The sequence below is a fragment of the Pantherophis guttatus genome, chromosome 5 (assembly GCF_059756535.1).
Source record: "Pantherophis guttatus breed Tessera chromosome 5, ASM5975653v1, whole genome shotgun sequence".
In the NCBI taxonomy this organism is placed as follows: domain Eukaryota; kingdom Metazoa; phylum Chordata; class Lepidosauria; order Squamata; family Colubridae; genus Pantherophis; species Pantherophis guttatus.
This window is the reverse complement of record NC_142067.1, coordinates 86895155-86920156: the sequence shown is the minus strand read 5'-3', so window position 1 is coordinate 86920156 and position 25002 is coordinate 86895155. Positions and strand designations below refer to the sequence as shown.

The 25002-nt window shown below is 38.6% G+C and overlaps 1 protein-coding gene and 1 long non-coding RNA gene across 3 annotated transcripts in view; one reads left to right on the top strand and one right to left on the bottom strand.

Moving 5' to 3' along the window:
- Positions 1-1201: 1201 nt before the first annotated feature.
- Positions 1202-11181, bottom strand: LOC117676252 (uncharacterized). The gene is made up of 2 exons (XR_004594382.3): positions 10569-11181; positions 1202-2745 (listed from the first exon to the last, which is right to left on the bottom strand). It is a non-coding gene; the product is annotated as an uncharacterized LOC117676252 (long non-coding RNA).
- The window catches only part of WWC3 (WWC family member 3), a 100843-nt gene continuing 86475 nt past the window's right edge, over positions 10635-25002 (top strand). Inside the window, exon 1 of one of the 2 annotated variants that reach the window (XM_034435614.3) lies at positions 10635-11433. In XM_034435614.3, coding sequence (XP_034291505.2) covers positions 11153-11433 — 281 coding nt within the window. In that variant the 5' untranslated portion in view covers positions 10635-11152. The remainder of the gene's footprint in view (positions 11434-25002) is intronic. The other variant, XM_034435621.3, reaches the window with a different exon arrangement.

Genomic DNA, 25002 nt, shown 5'->3' with positions numbered 1-25002 from the left:
GGACGGTCGGGGTGGGGGAGAACGGTTTGGTGACGTCATATCGTCACCGCTACAAGCTCACGGGAACCAGGCCGAACCGGGAGGAACCCACCATGTCTTTCATGACTTTTTCCCCCTTAGCGGAGCTGGGGTGGGCGGGGCCGGTGCGTGCCGCCAGTTTGACACCCCTGCCATATACGAATCCAGCCAATACAATAACTTTTTATATCATAAATTCTAGGTAGCTATAATAATAGTTGAAGTTTGGAGATTAAATGTGACTAAAAACTGCTAAGTCATTGGTTGTCCTTACCACCCATCTATAAAGGTTTCCATATATTTTGTTTCCTCTTATATTTCATTCTGTTTATCCCCCCCCACCTTCATGGAGAAGCCATGTGTTTTAACTTTATAAACTATATTTGTTCTTGAAGTTCTATACAAGCGTTTGAAAGCTTTTTTATGCGGGTTGAGGGGGAGGGAAGGAAAAAGGAAATTCCACCGTATCAATATCCTAGCATGTCAATTGTAAACAAAAGTGGGTATGTTATAAATAAAAGAAAAACTAAACTGTATTTTTCTAAAAGGAGGAATTCCTTTGTAGAACTGGGAGATGTATGAAGAACAAGAGAAATTTACGAAGGCCATACTGGTTTCTTGAATTGTTATAGCAAAATTTACCAACTAGACTGGTTTGTCCACATGTGAAATTTATATTGTTGTTTTAGAAAAATGGATATTGCAATGTAGTAATTTGGCATGTTATGACAAGTTTTAGACTTGAAAATGCCTGATGTTAAATATTGTTTATATTATGGAAAATCCTCTTATTAGTTCAACAATTCATGCAGGTATTTGGGGGGGGTGGAGAGAATAAAAGAAACACAGGTGTACAAATAATATAATTGTTATACAAACTTTGAGATTGTCTTGTTAATCAGTAATGTGAATTTGGTTTTAAAAGTAAAATCTAGCCCATTGTAAAAATGACACGTCATTTTATGGATGTTTCCAAATAGTTTTCTTGGCAACAATATGGAAGCAACTTGATACTGCCTTCTGGGATTTTTTTTCAGCTTTCCAAACTAACCATATTGTTTTGATCTTGCTTAGCTTTTGAGCTCAAAGAAGGTTAATTAGGTGCTACCATTTCGCCAGGCAATTTTGTCTTAGAAGGAGCAATATTAAATTACCAGGATGGTAGAAAATAAAGGTAACTTAGTTTTGAGAACAAGTATGTATACATCTTTAATATATTAATTACAATGTTTCCATGTTGATTTACATTTCACATATAAGCACAGGAAAGCTTTGAAAGACAGTTATCTGTCTGATTTTTCAGTTACATTATTACTTCTCTTTGAACAGCCTACATTTAGTCCTTTGTATACACTATATGTAAAATACAGTTATTAATCAAAAAGTAGTACAATATTGTATTGTATGGAGCTTATTCACATGAATAACTGAGGAATAGCTCATGATTTAATTAATTAATCTGTCAGGTTGGAACCCTGACAGTACCATCGTATCTTTCTCATCTCATGGTCTGTTTTCAAGAGAAATGATTAAGTAGTTAACAAAAAGAAAAATGGACTATACACGAGTCCTGTGTAAGTGAACTTGTAATATAATATGAAAACTAGTGTTAAATTTACAAATTTCCCAAATGTAAAATCCCATTTACAATCTCAACACATTAAGAGATTCCTAATAAAAAAGAAAAGGATCAGACAAATTACATCAAGTGTTAAAGGACCACCTGCTAACATGATCTACTCTACCTCCATGTTTCATTTATTTAAACTGTTCCTTTTATCAGTGAGATGATTGATATGGGAAAAGGCACTCCTTTAGATATCCAGATATCAAGCCATTTCTTCTTTGAAATTCAAGACCTGAACTTTGACTTTGGTCTCAAAACACAATTTTTAACAGAATTGAAGATCTTTAATAGAATTGGAAATAATTTTAGATGTTTTTTACACACACACACACACACACACGATAAAATCCTGTTTATATTAAGAAAATTGTTATTTGACATATATTAATACAAAAATGTATATGATCTACGTGCTGCAGATTATATGAATTAATATTTCCTCATCATTTGACACTTTTCCTCTATAAGATAAATGCATGAAGAACTTCTTTGAAATGAAGCCTGGTCATCATTTATGGACCTACAAGGTACAATATGGGCAACAATGATCTTACACACACAGATAAGACTTTTTGGAAAACACTGGACAAATTGTTCAAATCATGGTATTCTAAACACACTAAACTATTCACACCTTGAAAACAATGCCATAATTATCAAAGTCAATGGATTTGGTAAAATAAACAGATGAAAATAAATTTATTTAACAAAATTAAGAAATTTAGATTGGGGAATGATATATATGTAGAATATTTCATCTGCAAAAAGCATTTTAAAAATACAGTAACTTGTGACATTATGATTAGCAAACTAGTTAAGCATGTACCGGATGACATGGCAACAGAGTTGGCTTCAAATCACAATGTTTGTCAACATTGATCTCATCAAAGTGGTGATGTATTAAATGTGATTTTGTAAGATTCAACCCTTTCAACATTTTCATTAATGACATTGATATGGAAGGAATATTTAATGGAGTTACAGATCACAAAGGCATTAGAGAAGCAGAATGAAATGACTTCTAATTTCTTCAATGAACATCTACATTCTTCTGCATGGCTTAAACGGCATTCTTTGTCCAGAATTATTGATCTGTGCTCCTGAAATTACAACATGTAATCAAAAGATATAATTCATAACACATACATTCTGCTCAAATTATACTGCTACATGTAGAAATTAGTCACAAATATATCTATAGTTTAAAAATTAGAATTATATGAAACTTACTATAAAAATGCAACAGATTTTACAGTCATGTGAAAAAATAAGAACATCCCATATAAGCTTTCTTTTTTAACATGTGGACAAATCATTATTTAACATTAATTCAAACAGTATATAGGCAGTTCTCATTTAGCGACTATTGTCAGCAAGTCAGTCATTAAATAAAGTGGCGGCTATATGAAATTTCAACTGTACTTAGGAATCTTACTCAGTTTTCCTTTGCTTTACAGAACCACAAGAGTCATAAATGTGAGGATTAGTCATAAAGTTGTTTTTTCATCACCACAGAAATAGTGAACAGTTGCTAAATAAGGCAGTTGCTAAACAAGGATTGCCTGTATAAAGATATATGTAATGTAATTAAATAAAATACATATACATATACATATAATATATTTATTGAAATTAAATTTTAAAAAAACTTCTCATTATCAATAGAGGCTTCCTAGCTTCATGTATACTTGAGAAAGGGGAAAAAAATAAACCAAACTTCCTGTCCACAATTTTCTTGACTCTAACACTGTTCAGGGTTTCCTGCATTATTACTTATATGAGAAAAAGTTGGAAGGACTGGGAAAATGCATTTTGCCTTAAAATGTCCCAGGAAAGGGAAGAGAAATGGAGATCATCCTTAGATCTATACTGTATTAGACTAGATTAGAGTAAACTAGACTAGATTAGATTAGATTAGACTAGTCTCTCTCTCTCACACACACACGTTTGGAATCACCTTTTTTAAAAAAGTTCTGATATCCCAATACTTTACCTGTCAAGCAATTATTTGTGTACTACTGAATTAGGAGCAATTACAGTATGCAATGGTTTACATGTATGCAACTTATAACGCTATACTTAAATAATTATTATGAAGAAAAATAACCTTTTCTGGCTGTCTAAAAATAAGTAGAATACTTTAGAAATACTGTTACACAGGAGGAAACTTTATTACTTTTTCACCCTCAGAAAAACAAATTCAGCCTAATTTCTTTAGCAAAGGACAGGATTGTTAAAGAACTGGCTCCACTCTAAAACCAGTTATTAAGACAAGAGAAAGGGATTACCGGTAAATCCACTATGCATTTAACCAAATTGCTTTCCCAAAAAGGAACCAATGAGCCTTCAAGAAATAAAAGTAAGAGCAGCTCCTGTAGCAATTTCATTGTTAGGCACTGACTTAAAATACCGTAAATTCCACTGAACTGATTGATAGCTAAATATGCTGAAAATGTAATATAAGGTGTTTCTGCCTCCTCAGTAAAGAATATCCTGAGTTTATACGAACTGAAGTTGTGACCTTTGCATGTTCCACAGTTCCATGTTCAGATCATCGGCATATTTCTTTTACCTTCAGTATATTTGAAGTACACCACACCTTAAACCAGTCAGACTCGTTAGCAGCACTCTTTCCATGTGATTTATACAGGGTAGACCTTCGATTAAGAGGGTGCCAATATTTTGTTCCCCCTTCTTGGATTACTGCCTTGTTGTGGCGAAGGGGCTTGCGTAGCTCAATGAAGCTATGAGCTATGCCGGACATGTCATAGCAGAGTGCTCTGACAAAACATGATGCACTGGAGAAGGAAATGGCAACCCACTACAGTATCTTTGCCATGAAAACCCCATGGACGGTACCAAATGGAAAAAAGATATGACGCTGGAAGATGAGCCCCTCAGGTTGGGAGGTGTCCAATATGCTTCTGGGGAAGAGCAGAGGGCTACAGTATTACTAGTAGCGCCAGAAAGAGTGAAACGACTTGGTCAAAGCTGAAAGGACATTCAGTTGTGGATGCATCTGGTGGTGAAAGGAAAGTCCGATGCTGTAAAGGTCTATTCTCCATACGAACCTGGAATGTAAGATCCATGAATCAAGGCAAGCTGGACATGGTCAAACAAGAGATGACAAGACTGAACATCAACATCTTAGGAATCAGCGAAGTAAAATGGACAGGAATGAGTGAATTTAATTCAGATGACCATCAGGCATACTACTGCGGGCAAGAATTCCTCAGAAGAAATGGAGTAGCTTTCATAGTCAATAAAAGAGTAGGAAAAACAATACTGGGATACAATCCCCAAAATGATAGAATGATTTCAGTTTGAATCCAAGGCAAACCATTCAATATCACTGTAGTCCAAGTCTATGCCCCAACCACTGGTGCTGAAGAGGATGAAATTGACCAGTTCTGTGAAGCCCTACAGCACCTTATAAAATTAACACCAAAAAATGTTGTCTTGTCATCATGGGGGATTGTAATGCTAAAGCAGGAAGCCAAAAGATAACTGGAATAACAGGCAAGTTTGGCCTTGGAGTACAAAATGAAGCAGAGCACAGACTGATAGAATTTTGTAAAGAGAATATGATGGTCATAGCAAACACTCTTTTCAAACAACCCAAGAGACGACTCTACACATGGACATCACCAGACGGTCAACACAGAAATGAGACTGACTATATGCTCTGCAGCCAAAGATGGAGAAGCTCTATACAGTCAGTAAAAACAAGACCAGGAGCTGACTGGCTCAGATCATGAGCTTCTTGCTGCAAAATTTAGGCTTAAATTGAAGAAAGTATGGGAAAGCACTGGGCCCAGGGCCGGATTTTCCTATAGGCTAACTAGGCTTCAGCCTAGGGCCTCAAGATCAAGAGGGGCCTACACAGTGGTGGGATTCTGGGGGTTTTAGGGGGTTCGGCTGAACCCTTTGTTAAATTGCTGGCTTGCCCGCCCCTCACCCCGCTCCGCCTCCCACCCGTGCGGCGCCAGCCTACCGTAGCCAGGGGTAGGCAATTGTGGCTCTTTTACAACCTGTGGACTTCAACTTCCAGCTTGGCTGTCTCAGGAATTCTGGGAGTTGAAGGCCACAGGTTGTAAAAGAGCCACAATTGCCCACCCCTTCCCTAGCCTGAGTTCCGCTGCCTGGGATCCACGTGGGCTGCCACATGGTTCCCCACTGGCTCCGGACGCAAGAGAGCAGGATGGAGAAAGCAACTTCCACACCTTCACTCGCCCTCACTCTCTGCTCTGTTGGATCGCCGGCCGTTCGCTTACCCCGCCCACTCCCAATCTATTGCTGCCTCCGATGGCTAGAGGAAAAAAAAACTTCAAATTCTTGCCGCGGGGCTTCAAAGAGCCGCCCTAGAGCCAGTGGTGCAGCCGAACCCTTTGTTAAATTGCTGGCTTGCCCCGCCCCTCCGCACCACTATTTATTGCCAATAAATAGTGGTGGGCGAGGGGCGGGGGAGCCAGCAATTTAACAAAGGGTTCGGTGTTTTTTTGTAAATTTATTGGCCCACGGAGCTTCAGCATCGGCTAATTGGCCTCCCGGCTCTCAGCTGATTTGTCTCAGCTGTTTTGCTCAGGGCTCTTCTGCTTCCTTGCAAAAAGTGCTGATTTTTTTCCCCCTAGCATTGCTGAGAAACGAAACTGAAACTGCTTTGCTGTTGCTGCAAGGTTGGAAAATTAGGCAGGCAGAATTCTTTTCTTTTTCCTCACCAAAAAAGGTAGGTGCAAACAATGGGAAATTTAGGGAAAAAGAGGAGAGTTCAGGATTTTAAAACACAAAAGAAAAAAAGCTCTATTTAACTAGGGAATTGTAATAATTGAGATATTATTAATTGCATATTTCTGAAAGCAGAAAGTTGTGGTTTGGAGGAATATATGGGGGAAATTATTTGGTTTATTATTATTGGTAAATATAATTAATTGATTTATAAGAAATTGGATTGCATGGAAATAATTGGAATATTCATGTTCATATTGATTAATATACAAAAAAGGTAGTTATATAACTAATTGATTTATATTAAAATGTTGAATTTATATTAAACAACTAATATTACATAATTAACCAATGTGAGGATGGATATAAAAATAGATGACAATGGGAAGGGGTATAATATAGAATAGAAGGGAAAAATTGAATTTGATTAAGATTAGAGATGAGGATGAAGGGTAATATTGGTTTTTTACAAAAATAGATGAGGAATAAATATGGCAAAAAGGAAATATAGAAATTGTAAATTTAATTGAAATGACTAAACACTGTTTAAATTTGTGAACCGGCCAAATACTCTGTTCAAAGAAAATACATTGTATGTTTGTATGTGTGTTTCTAATTATTGTTATTTATTCATATTTGTTCTCTTTTATTCTTTAAAGTTTAACAATTCATTCTTTATCTTAATATCTTTATATTTGTTTGGGGTTGGCTTTCTTCCCTTTCATCTTTTTTATTGTACAGCAATCTTTCTCCTCAAACCTACCACCTCTCTCTTTTCTTTCCTTCTTACTTTCTCTTCCTCCCCCTCTTCTTCTCCTCCCTACTTCCTCTTCCTCCTTCTCCTCCTCTCTTCCTCCCTCTCTTACCCTCCCTCCTACTCTAATTTCCCTTCCATTCCTTCATCCCTCTCGATTGCTGTATCCTTTTATGCATGTGGACTACTCAGAGGGCTGAAAAAGTTATTTTTTTACTGGTCCTCGCACTTTTGACCAGTCCTCGAATTTACGACTGTCCTCACAATTTACGTTTTTGCCCTATCTTGTCACCATGGTGAAGAGAAGCAGTTGTGAAATGAGTGACATGGTTGTTAAGAATGCTACAATGGGCATAAATGATGACCAGTCATAAGTGCGAAGACCGGTCAAAAGTGCGAGGACCTGTCAGAAATCACTTTTTTCAGCCCTCTGGGTAGTCCTTTTGTGCATATGGACTACTCAGAGGGCTGAAAAAGTTATTTTTGACTGGTCCTCGCACTTTTGACCAGTCCTCGAACTTACGACTGTCCTCACATTTTACGTTTTTGCCCTATCTTGTCACCATGGTGAAGAGAAGCAGTTGTGAAATGAGTGACACGGTTGTTAAGAATGGTACAATGGGCATAAATGATGACCAGTCATAAGTGCGAAGACCGGTCAAAAGTGCGAGGACCTGTCAGAAATCACTTTTTTCAGCCCTCTGGGTAGTCCTTTTGTGCATATGGACTACTCAGAGGGCTGAAAAAGTTATTTTTGACTGGTCCTCGCACTTTTGACCAGTCCTCGAACTTACGACTGTCCTCACAGTTTACGTTTTTGCCCTATCTTGTCACCATGGTGAAGAGAAGCAGTTGTGAAATGAGTGACATGGTTGTTAAGAAAGCTGCACGGGCATAAATGTGAGGATGGTCATAAGTGTGAGGACCGGTCAAAAGTGCGAGGCCCAGTCAGAAATGACTTTTTTCAGCCCTCTGAGTAGTCCCTATGCACATAGCCACGCCCACCCAGTCACATGATTGCCAAGCCACACCTCCAACTAAGCCACGCCCACAGAACCTGTTGTTTAAAAAATTGAATCCCACCACTGGTGAAAGGACCTCATAAGTGGAATAGCCTAGGGCCTCTTTTCATCTAAATCCGGCCCTGATTGGGCCATTCAGGTATGAACTAAATCATATCCCTGATGAATATACAGTAGAGGTGACAAATAGATTTAAGGAATTAGATCTGATAGACAGAGTGCCTGAAGAACTATGGATGGAGGTTCGCAACATTGTACAAGAGGTAGCAACTAAAACCTTCCCAAAGAAAAAGAAATGCAAGAAAGCAAAATGGCTGTCTGAGGAAGCTTTGCAAATAGTTGAGGAAAGAAACGACGCGAAAGGCAAGGGAGAAAGAGAAAGATACACCCAATTGAATGCAGAATTCCAGAGAATAGCTAGAAGAGATAAGAATGCCTTCTTAAATGAACAGTGCAAAGAAATAGAAGAAAACAATAGAATAGGGAAGACCAGAGATCTCTTCAAGAAAATTGGAGATATAAAGGGAACGTTTCATGCAAAGATTGGCATGATAAAGGACCAAAGTGACAGGGACCTAACCTAGGCAGAAGAGATTAAGAAGAGGTGGCAAAATTACACAGAAGAACTATACAAGAACGAACTTAACGTCACTGATAACCAAGATGGGGTGGTCACTGAGCTCGAGCCAGACATCCTAGAATGTGAAATCAAATAGGCCTTAGGAAATCTGAGCAACAACAAAGCTAGTAGAGGTGACAGTATTCCAGCTGAGCTATTCAAAATCTTAAAAGATGATGCAGTAAAAGTGCTACGCTCAATTTGCCAGCAAATTTGGAAAACTCAACAGTGGCCACAGGATTGGAAAAGGTCAGTTTACATTCCAATTCCAAAGAAAGGCAATGCCAAAGAATGTTCAAACTATCTTACCATTGCACTCATTTCACATGCTAGTAAAGTTATGCTTAAAATCCTACAAGCTAGGCTCCAGCAGGATGTGGATAGAGAACTACCAGAAGTACAGGCAGGATTTCAAAGAGACAGAGGAACTAGAGATCAAATTGCCAACATACGCTGGATCGTGGAGAAAGCTAGGGAGTTCCAGAAAAACATCTACTTCTGCTTCATTGACTATGCTAAAGCCTTTGACTGTGTGGATCACAACAAATTGTGGCAAGTTCTTAAAGAGATGGGAGTACCAGACCATCTTATTTGTCTCTTGAGAAACCTATATGCGGGTCAAGAAGCAACAGTGAGAACTGGACACGGAACCACTGATTGGTTCAAAATTGGGAAAGGAGTCCGGCAAGGCTCTATGCTGTTGCCCTGCCTATTTAACATATATTCAGAGCACATCATGAGAAAGGCGGGCTAGATGACTCAAAAGTTGGAATTAAGATTGCCGGAGAAAAATATCAACAACCTCAGATATGCAGATGATACCACTCTAGTGGCAGAAAGTGAAAAGGAACTAAAGAGCCTCTTGATGCAGGTGCAAAAGGAGAATGCAAAAGTTGGCTTGAAACTCAATATTAAGAAAACTAAGATCATGGCATCCGGCCCTCTCAATTCCTGGCAAATAGTTGGGGAAAAAATGGAGGTAGTGACAGATTTTATTTTCCTGGGCTCCAAGATCACTGCAGATAGAGAGTGCAGCCAAGAAATTAAAAGAGACTTGCTCCTGGGGAGGAAAGCTATGGCAAATCTAGACAGCATACGAAAAAGCATTGACATCACTCTGCCAACAAAAGTGCATGTAGCCAAGGCTATGGTTTTCCCAGTTGCAATGTATGGCTGTGAAAGTTAGACCATAAGAAAGGCTGAGCGCCAAAGAAATTGAGGCCTTTGAACTATGGTGCTGGAGAAGACTCCTGGGTCCCTTGGACTGCAAGACGATCAAACTGGTCAGTCCTAGAGAACATCAACCCTGATTGCTCTTTAGAAGGCCAGATCCTGAAGATGAAACTCAAATACTTTGGCCACCTAATGAGAAGCAAAGACTCACTGGAGAAGAACCTAATGCTGGGAATGATTGAGGGCAAAAGAAGAAGGGGACGACAAAAAATGAGGTGGCTGGATGGAGTCACTGAAGCAGTAGGCGTGAGCTGAAACGGACTCCAGAGGATGGTAAAGGACGGAAGGCCTGGAGGAACGTTGTCCATGGAGTCGCGATGGGTCCGACACCATTTCGCAAATAACAACAACAAATATTTTGTTCGGTTCAGAAATGTATCTCCGTTTGCAACACACAGCCAGGAAAGCGGGTTATTTAACAACGCTCCGCTTTTCCTTTGTCCTGAAAGGAAACCCAGAATCTCTCATTTTTTAAAAAGTCCCGTCCGTCAGTCATAGCTGCGATCTCAAGGCCGAAGTTAGCAGAGACTGGAGCAAAGTTTTCATTCCCCTCCCAACCCCACATCTTACTTTTTCTTTCCGAGGGAGCCTCCCCAGCCCGCCGGCTTGTCCGGGAAACCCAGACGGCTTCCAAGCGGGCCTCCCGAAGCTGCAGCCGCAGCCTCAGCAGCAGAAGGGCGGAGTGGAGGCGGACAGAGGGGGGGGGGTGTTCTCGGGCAAAAGGGAGGGAGCGAAGGAAGATGGCGGGGCGGGCGCCGGCGGGATGGGAGCCGACGAGACTGCGAAATTGAGCCGCTAGGGGAGGCCGGTGGCGGAGGCAGGAAGGAAGGAAGGGCGGGAAGCTTGCGGTGGCCTCTGCTTCCTCGGACGGGGCCCAGGGCCGCTTTGAAGGGACAGCTGAGGCGGCAGCGGCTGGGCTGGTCCCGGGATCCAGGCGGAGGTGGGAGGGCGAGAGAATGGTGAATCCGGAGCGGCGGCGGCGCTGCTGCAGCCGGAGCTGCCCGCTTGTGGCCTCACGCGGCTGGGCCGCGCGCTAGTCAGGGCTGGAGGCGGCGGCGGCGGCGCGGAGCACTCGGAGCCCCGCGGCCGAAGAGCGGCTGCTGGAGGGAGAGCGCTTGCCGCCGAGGCTGCGGCCCGGGAACGGCGGCGGAGCCATGCCGTGGCTCAGCGGAGGTCGGAGACGGCGGCGGCAGCAACAGCAGCAGCAACAGGCGGCGACGGCGGCGCCCGGAGGACCAGGGACGGGGGCGCCTCCTGTCGTGCCCGCTGCAGCGATCGGAGGCGGCGGCGGCGGCGGTGGTGGTGGGCCGCGAGGCCGGGAGAGCTCGGAATTGCCTTTGCCCGCTGGCTGGGAGGAGGCGAGGGATTACGACGGACGCGTCTTTTACATCGACCACAACACCCGGCAGACTTCGTGGATCGACCCCAGGGACAGGTCAGAAAGGCCGGGGAAAAGGCTCCCCTTTGAAGCCCAAGCCATTGGCGTCCTTGGCGCCCATTCTTCTCTCCCCCCTCCCTTTCCTTCCCGGAGCCCCGAATCCTGACCCTGCCCTCGATTCACACAGCGGGGCCTGTGATATTGGTAGGTAGGAAGGAAAGGTTCCAGCATCTCGGGCCTGGAGTCTGATACCCCCGCTTTGCCTTCTCGAAAGAGCCTGAATCCCTGTTTTATGTTGAGAAAGGAGAGATCGGGCTGGCTCTCAGAGAAGTTAACTTTAGAAATAGACTTCTTTTAAAGCCCAAATTATTCGTGTACGATCATTTCCGCAAGCTTTGTAGTACGGGACGAACATCTCCAATTCCTGGATATGAAAACTCCATTTTGTTCTCCATCGTTCTCTTTAACTTGAGATGGCCAATGAATAAGTAGTAACTTATTCAAAGTTAGTACAACAAGATTTGCTTTTCAACTGCAGTTTTTTAATAGATCTGAAGTAAGAGCAGATATGTCCATGTATTGCTTTCTAGGACAACACCTCTTAATTTTGCTGACTAGAAAGCAGTCCTGTCTTTGTTATCAGTATCCCAGTGACATTGACAATGTATCGCTTTACATAGTAGAAAAAAGATTTCTCTCCGGTGTTTTAATTATTTCTCTCCGGGAAATATTTTTAAAAGATTTATGTCAAATATTGTAAATTTAACATGAAAACTGAAATACTGTTAAATAATTCTAAGTGTTCTCTTAAAACTACCAGCCACATGTCTGTGTGCTCTATCACTGCAGAATTATTGTAATAATGAATCAGGATGATATCTGAGATAATATAGCAGATTGTTTATGGGGAATTTTTTTTTGTTAAACTTTAAACAAATAAATGCACAAACCTCATGTTCAGGTACTAATTCTGTCCATACACAGAAAACAAGTTGGTTCAGTTAAATGTACTGTGTAAACTTAGGTATCATTTGTAGCTAGGACTTTTGTAGCTGGGACTACTGAATCTGATTCAATGACAAAGAAACCCAAAGTGCTTTTTTTTTTGGTATTTGTTAACTTTTCATTTATTGGTTTTGGATGTCAGAAAGCTGTATATCTTTTTAAGAGCCACTGACAAATACTGAATATGAATCTAGGTATTTAAGCTGCAAGTGACAGTTTGGTATGGTGGTTAAGGCTTCAAACTACAAAAGGTAGAAACTGGGAGATTGTGAGTTCTACTGCCTGAGGCACAAGTCAGCTGGGTTATCTTGAACCAGGCACTTTCTCTCAGCCTTAAGGAAGAGGCAATGGCAAGACACTTCTAAAAAATCTTGTCAAGAAAACTGCAGGAACTTGTCCAGTCAGTCTGAGAATTGAACACAATTGAACAAAAGGAAAAAAAATTGAAGCTGCAGAGCAGCTTTTCCCCCCTAATTAATTGTAATTACTTGGATTTCCACGTCTAATTACGCATCAGACTATTTTAGTATTAATAGGACAATATTATATTAACATACTCCACACATACTTTCTATATTAAGGAAATACTGCATAAATTATATTACAATTTTAACATTACCATAAATTTACTGAGCGGTGAAATTATCCATTATTTATATTTACAGTTTTGTCATACTAATCTTGAAAATGCAAATGCAATTAATAATAATAGTTAGAAAATTTTCTGGCAAGTCATAGGTGAATTTTTAAAGGTTCAGGAGCATAACTTAATACTTCGTTTTTCACTTGTGTTTTGGAGAATGTCCCTAGCTGTCACTAGGAATTCTAAGTGGTTACTGTGTAGAATGTCTATGGAGATTCTCAGTCATCCAGGTCATGGGTTGTCCCAAAGGTGTTTTTTCAAAGGGCAACTGAACTTTCTTGTTTTTCTTTGAAGATTCTTCTTCTTGAAGACATTACTTGGGACATTACAATGTAGGGATGAAGTTATAGTTCCTGTAGAGTAAGGCATAGGAATATTTAATGTGCTTTCAGGGACCATGTGAAATTGACTGTAAACTGAGACTGCATAGGGACATTTAATATACAAATCTTTTTTGGAAAGGTTTTGTAAGGTTTATTATGGTTGTATTCTGTGCCAGGCTGGCATTCTTTATGTGTACGATGGTATTGCTGGTTGAAAATCATAAGAATATAATCCTAGTATCTATAAATGACACCAGAGTGAGAAAAGCTATAACTTCTGATCAAAGTGAGAAATGTAGTAAAACATCTATGTGCACCTTTGGAAATGCTTATTGAACATTAATACTATTAAATTTGCTTGACTGTAGTTTAGAAATTAATTTGGCTGAGTGGTCTTTACAGCGGTCCCACCATCACATTACCATTGGGTTAATATTAAGTGGCTAGATATTCCTGGCTTCAGTCTCCTTTTTTCAATCAATAGAAACAACTTTGTTTCTGATGCACACCAGGATTGAAAAACAGTTGGTGCTAAGGATTTAATGGGAGTCCAAGGTCTATAGTTACTACAATGGTTCTTGGCAGATTCTAAGTCCTAAACATGTAGTGTATGCCGAGAATGTGATTAGGGTAAGAAGAGTCTTTTAAAAGAAATTGTGTATGCCATTTGTTTATTCCATTTTTATGCCTAATTTATATTCTGGATTTATATCAGTATATTTGGCTGCTAAGCCAGATGGCAAAATTTGATTGCTGGGTTGAGAATGGACGTGGGATTTGAGATGTAGCAGCTTGGATTCATCTTTCTTTCTCCCTGTTTAAAAAGATGAGAAATAGATATCAGGACTACTACTTTAAGATTATTTTTGTGCAAGTGACTGATGTTGCTAAAAGATGTGTGACTGCATAACTGTTTAATGTATTAAGAAAACAAACGTTTGTCAGTATTGTGTGGTTTTGTGAAAAAAATATGTATTTGTTCTCATGAATTATGCATTCAAGACTACTATACATACTTTGGGTATTAGCCACCGGTACCTGGCAAAAAATAATTCTGCAATGTTAAATAATTGCTAAAAAGATTTGTTGTGAGTTTGTAAAAGGAAGTAAGAAAATTGTAAAATTCCTGTTTTGATACTTTAATAAAGGAGTAAAGCTAGCTAATTTGCAGTAATTTTCAACATTTCAAAACAAGTCTTTTCATAATATTTTTGTGTCTACTACATAATTACATTTCATGCATTTTTAATATAATTGAATTAATATAATTGGAAGTATATCATTAGTTTAAGTATGCTTAAGAATTGGGATAAGAAATTTATTTTGAGTTAGTCTATAGTATAAAAAGTCTCTCTCTATATAGTGTATATATATATATATATATATATATATTTGTTTTCTGAGGTTTTCGCGGGTGTGTGTATGTAGGTCTTTGGTTATTCGGGTTTTCTCCCGCGTAAAATTGGAGGTGTCTTGGCAACGTTTCAACGAAGTCTCATTCGTCATCTTCAGGCTGGTGTTCTCGGCTTCGTGCTTCTAGGAGCACGAAGCCGAGAACACCAGCCTGAAGATGACGAATGAGACTTCGTCGAAACGTTGCCAAGACACCTCCAATTTTATGCGGGAGAAAACCCGAATAACCAAAGACCATATACATACATACATACATATATATATATATATATATATATATATATATATATAGTATAAAAAAGTCTATAGTTCAAAAAATAGGTTGCAGTGTGACATAGGGCACCAGGGACCGGTTCCATGGAGAAAGGTTTTTCCGTGGACTGGAAGGGATGTGGTTTTGTGTATTGCCTCCATCCTGGTTTTGCTGTTTTAAATAGATTTTTTGCTCTATTTCCATTACAGATGAAATGAAGGCATTTATGTTAAAGATACCTGCCTTGATTAATTGGAAATCACCAACTTTCTTTGAAACATTTGTGTGTATATTTTGAAGCTTATCTTTGCTACTACAAGGGATAAAAAAAGAATAAATGTAATAAAATGTTTACTTGTGCAAACAAAATATTTTTCCTTTTTTTGGCATAGATGTGTACAATTTCTGGGCTTTGAATCAAATTGTCACGAAATTACAATTTGAATTTGATAGGGAATGTGAGTGAAGAAGTAGAAAAGAATAATTATCTAATTAAATACCAGTTAATTTATAATTATATTATACTTTTCTCTGCTTCATGATGTTTCAAATTTCAAGCCACTGCATTCTTCTCAAAGGTTATCTGTAGCCCACAGCATGAAATATATTATATGCCATCCTGATAGGTATAAGTTATGAGTTCATAAGAGATGCTTTGGGAATAGTACGTTTCTATATATCAATATTAGGCAACTAGTCTGTAAAAGTATATTATTGCATCCAGGGTGGATTTGATTTAAATCAAGTCGATTTAAATCATGATTTAAATCACTAGTAAAAAGACTTGATTTAAATCAACTCGGATTTAAATCATAATTTTTAAAGAGCAACTGTCATCTCTGCTACTCCTTTGACCTGCTATTGACTCACCGATAGTCCCAGTGTTGCAGAATATACAGACTTGTGCTACATAACTAAGCTCCATTTCATGCTGAATAAACTAAATTATTTATATATCTTAAATAGAAAACTATCTTACAATAGATTTTTACCCCAAAAGTTTTTTATTAAAATAAATTCAATAAAAATCAAAAAAATCCGATTTAAATAAAAAAATCTGATTTTTTTGTTTTTTAAAAAAAATCATTGATTTTTATCCACCCTGATTGCATCTGTTACTTAAAATTTACATAAGGTTGTAACCAAGAAATTTGTAGAGATTCACCATTCTGTATTAGTCATTTGTGATCAAGTACTTCTTCTGTACTTGATCAGAATGAGTTAGTAATCATACTTCACCACGCTTTGGGTAGCAGACATTAGAGTAGCCCACAATTAAGGCAGCTATACTTTGGGGATTGTATATTGATAGATTATCTCTAATTTAGGTCTCATCGTATAATATTTATATAGAGATACACCAATTATAGATATCTTTTGGGTGGGATTTTTTAAAGTTCAGATGGATGTATTTTTTAATTTTATTCATTTATATTTGTACAGCTGCCCATTTCAGAAAATACAACTCTAGGTAGCGTACAACAATCAAACAATAAGTATTAAAAACAAGAAATAATTCAGATTATAAAATAAATATTATTAAAACAAATATACAAATATATATTCCTCGGCAAAGGAAGAATAAAAGTTGGCATCTGAGTTGTCTTGGTTCCCTGGGAGTCCCAGGCCTAATTATATAGCCAGGTCTTGAGGGACTTTCAAAATGTCAGAAGTGATGGAACTAATGTAATTTGAGGGAGAAGAATGTTCAATAAGATGGGTCCATGGGAGAAGAGACACATCTGGAATCCACCAAATGTAGATCCCTAGTTGGTGGTATCTGCAGCATGCCCTCACTGCTAGATCTCATAAGGAAGACTGATGTGATTGGGGAGAGGCAGTGTCTATTGAACATGCAGTGAAACATTAAATGGACATAGATTTCATCAAACTCTGAAGTCATCAATTAATTAAAATATCTTAAGCATTGTAATTTAGAATAGCAAATTCCATCTGTTGGTAGAAAAATTACTGAAGAAATTTAATGTTAACTGAACTTGCTGGTCTTTATGGCAAACGCACAAGCAGAATTTATAGTTTTCATTGGATTAACAAACTAGGTACCACTGTGTGTACCATTTTATATAGTCCTTATGAAGTTACCCTTTCTTAATACTTGATACTTCTGTTAGAATGCTAAGACATGGCAGGTAAGATTACCTGATGTTGCCATTTCTGTGAGCTTTAGCAACTTGGTAACTACTATATTAAACAAAAAAGTGAAATTCATATATTAATTATATATCTTTAAAGTTCTTTGGGGGAGTTTTTTTTAGCTGAGACATGTATTTACTGGTTACTTGACAAATCTGCCTTTACTTCTATTGTAAGACATTAATGTGCTACCTGAATGGAATGTAATTTGATTTAAGTACTTAAGTTACCTGCTTTAGAATTTTTTATTCTGTTTTCTTAAGAGCTATATAAACGTCTTTCTTTATTTTATGGAGCTTACATGAGCATTTGGCAGGTTTTTCAAAATGTCAGAAGAAATTTGTAAAATAATTCTGAATAAATTTTATATTTACTTATTTAGGTGAGTTGGGTTCAAATCTAGGTGACTGTTATGAACAAATGTTGTAACCTGTCCTTAGTAATGCACGTTCATCTCTCCCAAAGATATTCCAGTAATATATTTGATCCTATCCATTTCACTTATCTCCTGCTTAATTCTGTTAGTACTCCCCAACTTTGCCGAACACACACACATACATATATGAAAAAAGTCATTTTCATCCCCATGGATGCTATGTTTCTTCCTCAATCTTGGGTGTCCTACCAGAGACTTGACAGTTTAAGGGTTCTATGCAATACCTTAGAAGTTCCTAGTACTGCACTCTTCTGATGTTCCTGGCATCTGTAGAAGTAACTGTCCCACCTATCACAATTGGAACCACTTTGGTCTTTACTTTCCACATTCTCTCTAGTTCCTTCTTCAGACCTTGGTACTTCTCCAGTTTCTCACATTCCTCTTTCCCAACATTTTTGGTATTGCTACATCCATTGTTACTGTCATCTTCTGGTCCTTGTCTTCTACATGATGTCTTGACTAATTGGCCAATACCAACTTTTTTGTCTGGGTCTAGAAATTCTACAGGATCTTAGCCCTGTTATTCTCTGTGATCTTCTGTGGAATCTCCTGTCTGAACTTGAAAAAGTCTAGCTCACACATTATATAGATGTTTCTATGTACAGTGACAGCCACTGCATTCTGCTGTTCAATATATGCTGTTTCATCTTACATCCTGCCACTGTATGTTGGACTGTTCCTGAGGTTTCTCAGCATAGTCTACATCTCAAATTCTTTCTAATGGGGTAGAGATCTGCTTCTGTGGGTCTGGCTTAATGCATGCTCTTACAGTGCTATAGTCAGAGACTCAGTGCTGTTTTTTTTACTCCAACCCTTTCCAGCTGCTAGTAGAATTTCCCAATGTCTGCCACCTCATCTATATGTTGATGGTATATCCCATTTAGAGTTGGATTTCCTTGCATGACTGCTGCTGCCTAAGGTATTCTCTCAGCAGCTCATCTTGAGGTGTCATCTATTCCTGGATACTCTGGGTTTCGTGTCCTGGATGAACACTTTGACACACACTGCCTGATTTATTTCCAGGTGGTGTACAGTCCCTGAGTGTTGGTTTTGAGGAGGAAACTTCTGTATATTATGAAGAGCCTCTGGGTCTTCACATTAGCAGATTTCATGTGCACTTTTGGCCAGCTATACCAGGTGGGTATGGATGAATGGCAGAGCAAAAGTGTTGATGGCATGTTCCTTCTGCCCATTAAACTGGCTCTTCAGGACTTGTCTTATCCTGTCTTATCTTTTATGGTACTTGGATGTTGCTGTTTTCCTTGCCTTGTGGATCCTATGTGACTTTGGGATACCAAGCTACTTGTAGCTGGTCTGTATGTCTGCTCTGTAGCTGCTTAGTTCCAACCCATCAGTCTTAACTACCTTGTTGCTCTTGACCACCATCTGGCCATATTTCTTCAGTCCTAATGACATCCCAAGTGTCCTCACTGTAGATCTCTCTCAGGTGGGCCACCTCTAGCATGCAACTTGATTTCATCCAAGCAGAGAAGGTGCTTGATGGTAGTTCCACTCTTGAACCTGTATCCATTCCTTGTGATTGTCTGCCTGAGGAAGTTCAAGCTTATGCAGAACAGCAGAACTGTGTCACTTTGGTTTATGCCACACTTTATGACTACTTGTGTGAACTGTCTTGAGTTGACTTCCATTGTTGTCTTCCAAAGTCCCATTGAGTTCTTGAGGAAGATGTTTCAATTATTATTCATTTTGTATAGTGCCAGGCATTCATAGATCCCTGTGTATGGCATTGAGTTGTTGGCTTTCTTGTAGTGAAACTTAGCTGTGTTCAGATTGGTCTGTCTAGACCTTGAGTCTTAGGTGATTGCTCTAATATTGTAGCAAAAATATATGCGAGGTTACTTCTGAACAAAGTAACAGAAATCTGGCCAGAGGAAAATCATATTCTCATAGAAGAACAAGCAGGCTTTAGACAAAGTCGATCTACCATTGACAACTGCTTTGTTCTGAACCATCTAACTGCCAAATGTGCCTGCAAGAGGTAACCCCATATGCAGGCTTTATAGATCTCATAGCCTCATTTGATATGGTAAGTAGAGATGTACTATGGTGTAAACTGACAGCTCTTAAAATTGAACCCAAACTACTAATCCTGATTAAAGCCCTATATACAAATACTTGTTTGAAAGTGCGGCATGGGGTTAATGGAGCCCTGACTGACAAGATTCACACAAGCAAAGGGGTAAGGCAAGGGTGCATTTTAGCTCCATTACTATTTAATTTATACACCAGTGACTTGCCAGGATTAATGAAAGACCGTGTGATGCACATGCTCTATCTATAAGCAATTGGTATTTTGAGCCTCTAGTGTTATTCCCAATACCCTGAGCTGGATTCATGTACTAACTTATATGTGTCTTTAGCTTGGAGGCTATGATGCCTGATATGACTTTCCATGTTCTGGGGAAGCAGGTGAGTGATGGCAGTTGTATGGTGCTATTTCCCTGTGGGCATCTTTCATGATCTGCACTGTCCTTCCTTACGTTAGCCAGTCTGGGAGGGAGTCTGCTGCTAGCAGCTGGTTCTTCTGTGCTGCTAGGTTGTAGGGTTCTTTAGTCAGTAGTATGGATTATTTCCTGGCCAGCTGCTGCCTAGCCTTTCATGTTCTTGACCTGTTGTGAAAGTGACTGGTTCTTATTCTCGGGGATAGCTGTGGTCTGCTCTGAGACCCTGTAGCCATAATGCACTGGTGTTATATGTCTCCTCTTTTTCCCATATGTTCTTCCAGTATTGTTTAGTTTCTGCTGTTGGTGGTTCTGCTGTTTATTGTTTGGTGCACTGTGTTTGGGAGTACACTTCAAAAAATTTAAAGCATTTATCTTTTTGGCTTCTACTTCTTTAGGCAAACAAACAAACAAACCAAGTCTGTGTGTGTACTGCTGTTTTTCTTTATTGCATTGTTTGAATTATGGTGGAAGGGCTTTGTTGGCATCCTCTGGCATATTATCTGACAGTAGTTTTTCACTGAATCCTGGAACCTGGTGTCAAGGGTTGATTGTAGCTAGCATATCCATTATCATATGCCTCATATTAGCTTCTGTGTTGTGGAATGGAGGAGATGATAGTGACATTCCAGCTTCAGATATTGGCTATCCACCCAGTTGTTCTTCTGGGTCTTCTTGAGTCCAGGATGTAATGTGTAGTTGATCTATGTCAGTGGTTCTCAACCTTTTCTTCTCCACCAACCCCCTTTAAATACCGTTTGTGGCTACGGACCCTCAAGACTTAACTCAATATTTAAATCATAACATTTCTTAAAACTTTCACAGACCCCCTCTGATGACCCGCAGGGGTCCATGGACCACAGGATGAGAACCATTGATCCATGTCAGGTTATGAGAGTGGCTTCCTCTTCATTATGTTGAAGCATTAGATAACTAGCTGTTTCTTAGTATGGATGCAGGTTTTTTGTCCATCCTTAGTTCCATCATATCTTTTATATATCTCTTCTTATTAGATCTAATGTTGTAATGCTGTTTCATCCTTTCCAGGTTCTCTTGTTTTGTCAATGTATGGTTTGTTTTAGTAGCCCATATATCATATTGTCCTGGTTGTCTAACATCTGACACAGACCTTGTTAATCTAGGTGACATATCACTCTCATATTTGAGGTAGGCAGGTGAAGACCCCTAAAGACCTCTACTGGTAATTTATTCCCCTCATATGGCTAGCCAGAAAGATACCTGATTGATGATATCATGAGATATGAGAGATCAAAGACCCTACAATGGATGTATCAATCCCAATCTGACTCTGCCAAAAGTCTTCAAAGTGTGATCAAGCTATCTTTGTATTGTAATTCTCAACAATTTTCTTTGAAGAATTTATTTATTTATTTATTTTTAAATTTGTATACCGCCCTTCTCCCTGAGGACTCAGGGCGGTGAACAGCCAAGTAAAAGCATAAACTACAAACATTAAAATACAATTAAAAAGATATATATAAATTTGGCCCCATGATTAAAAACAATAACAGACAATTAAAAAATTTTTTAAAAGTGTTAGGCCAGCCCGGCTTGCTGGAAAAAGAAGGTTTTAAGGGCACGGCGGAAGGCACCGAGGTCTTGGATTCTCCTTATCTCTGGGGGCAGCTGATTCCAGAGGGTAGGTGCCCCCACAGAGAAGGCCCTCCCCCTGGGGGTCACCAGCCTACATTGTTTGGCTGATGGCACCCCGAGGAGACCCTCTCTGTGGGAGCGCACAGGTCGATGGGAGGCCGTCGGTAGCAGCAGGCGGTCTCAAAGATAACTAGGTCCTATGCCATGGAGCGCTTTAAAGGTGATAACCAACATCTTGAAGCGCACCCGGAAGACCAAATTGTTGTGTTGATTGAGAAAAATTCAAAAATAAAAATCCAAAATTGAGTTTGAGCAGGCAATCTTCCAGATGAGAGCTCAGTAGTTAATTACTGGTGTCCAAACACCTAACACCTAACTCTTAAATCAGTTATCATCTACACTTAGAAACTCAATTAGATTAAAATCTTTATTGCAGAGAAGCAAAATGTTTTACAGGAAAAACCCAACAAAGCCCAGTTGCTTTTTGAAAAGCACCTTTGGGACAACCATGACCTGGATGATTGAGAATCTCCATAGACATTTCTCTCATATTAGTACATAAAAAGATCCCATAATGAATTCCTGTTGTACTATATGACTATCACAAGAATTTACTATTTTACGGTATATTGGAAAGAGACATATACAAAAATAATTATTGGATGGCATTGAATGCAGGCATTTAAGTGCAGTGCTGCTAATTGTTATAAACTTCTCCTGGTACAAAAATGTGCCATTCAAACCATAAGTCATACTTCAGAAGGAGCTGATTTCAAAGCCTAAATGTTTCTGTTTTTCATTCCGATCCTTCAAAAATACAAACATAGGAAGTTGATATATTAAATAAACACTCTAAGAGCTTAGAAACTACAGAGGAAATAAGAACGGAAATGGAAATGTCTATTTTTAACTTAATGGTGCTTGGATTGGTGGGGAGAGTGGAACTGCTAGTTGTGGAAAAAGTGCCTTAATGCTGAATTCTATGAAATTGTCCAAAATCATCTACCTTTGAAAATTAAGATGTTGACTTCCGGTTGACGTCACAACGGGAACGGACTGGAAAATAGTGGGTTCTGATGAGCCACGTGAAATCCAGCTGGACGAATCACTGCCAAGAGGCTTTCAAACCATAGCCATCTTGCAGGGATGGTGAAGAAAGGAGAGGCATTTAGTGGACTGTGAGGAATTGGCAATTTCCTCGCTGGAGCAGAAACAGCTCTCCCGAAGCGGCAGCAGGTGGTGACCGTTTTATGGTGATCGTCTTGAAGCTGGGACAACCGGACCGAAGAATTGTGCAGGAGTAGCGATTGGACGGAGTGCTAGAATTGGGTGAGATAAATGCCAATTTATACTAAAAAAAGTGGAAATTGAAGTTTTAAAAGCTTTCCTGAGCGTAGACTAGCAGCTATTGGGCTTTTGAGGGAGGAAAAAACACAGACACACGTGGAACAAAGAGGAGGCTTTGGATTGTGATATAAAGAAGCTGAGAAAGCTGATTTGGAAAATTGGGAAAAGCAAAGATTGTTAAAAGGAAATATGATTTTTGGAAGAAATAAAAATTCATAAGAAAACTTTGGAAAAATTATTGGACATTTTGATAAATAAATGGATAAAAGAGTCAGCTTTGTAATGGAGTAGAGACAGAGAGTGCCATCTGCTGGAGGAAAGAAAAACATTCTATTCAAATAGACAAAACAGAAGAAATAACAGCTGGAAATTTCGACCTTGGCCATATAGAAGAAGAATTGGATACCATGTGAAAAATTAAGGAGTGACTGTGCTTTACATCTGGGTGGTTGTTTTACTTTCTTTCTCTTCTGGAAGATAGTCTTATATTTGGATTTGATTGTTGCCGAATTTGGGATAATAATAATTGAGAAGAATATTTTGATTATTAAGAATAAAGGAATAATTGGAGCAGAAAAGAAGAGGAGAAATAAGAAAATTAAATAGACTTAAAATTTAGACTAAGTGTATAGAGATATAATTGGGGCAGGTATTAGTAATCTTTTAAATTATTATAAAATGGAGTTGCAGATGTATGAAGGGTTATTTTTGATGCTCAAAAACATGCATGAATCACTAATAGGCAAAAAAGAAATGGAAAATTCACCTAAATATATAGAAAAAGAAAATGAAGAGAAACTGGGAGAGAGAAATTTGAATGAGAAACAAGAAACTAATAATGGTGAAAAGAAAATATTAAAAAATAGAAATCAGACAGTGAGCATGATAGAAATGGTTGGGAATATAAAAAGAGTAGAGAGGAAAGGGGGAAAACTCCTCCTAAAAAAGAAACAGGAAAAAGGAAAAAAGGGGAAAATCAGTAAGAGACAAGGGAAAGCTTTGGGGAGGGAGGTTCAAACAACACAACAAAAAAAGATAAATGGAAGCCAGAAAATGAAATGTAACATATTTTAAAAAATAAAAAAGAGAATTGAGAAGTTAGAGCAAGATAAAGGTCGTGCAATAAATTATTAGAAAAGAGGATACTAAAAAGAGATGATGGTTAAAGATGAAGAATGATGTGATAAAAAATAGGCAAATATTAATGAGGTAGATTAAGAAATGGGAAGGGGAAAGTAGACATAATAATAATAATAATAATAATAATAATAATAATAATAATAATAATAATAATAATAATAATAATAATATTTTGATAGTTTTTTATATAGTATAAAGGCGAATATATATATATATATTATATATATATATATATATATATAGTATATAGTATATAGGCGAATTCATAAGATATTAATGTCCAAATTGAGTGGAGGAAACATCATAAAAGCCATAAATACCTGGGCTATACCTGTGATTAGATACTCTGCAGGAATAATTGACTGGACCCAGATGGAGTTAGACAATTTGGACAGAAAAACAAGGAAGCTTATGACAATGAATCATGCCTTGCACCCTAAAAGTGATGTTGACTGATTATATTTACCAAGAGCAGAGGGTGGTCGAGGACTCCTACAAGTAAAGCAGACTGTGGAAGAAGAAAAATGCAGCTTGAATGATTACATCCAGAAAAGTGAAGAACCAATGATTAAGGAAGTAAATAAAGGAGGCCTTTTAAAGACAACTAAAACAAAAGCAGAATATAAGAAAGAAGTAATTGAGCAGCGAGCTGAAAATTGGAAACACAAAGCTCTGCATGGCCAATACTTGAAAAGTATTGAAGGCAAAGTTGACCAGAAACTAACTTGGAACTGGTTAAGATCAGGAGTACTGAAAAAAGAAACAGAAAGCTTTATTTTGGCAGCTCAAGAACAAGCCCTAGCCACAAACTGTGTGAAGGCAAAAATTCAACATGT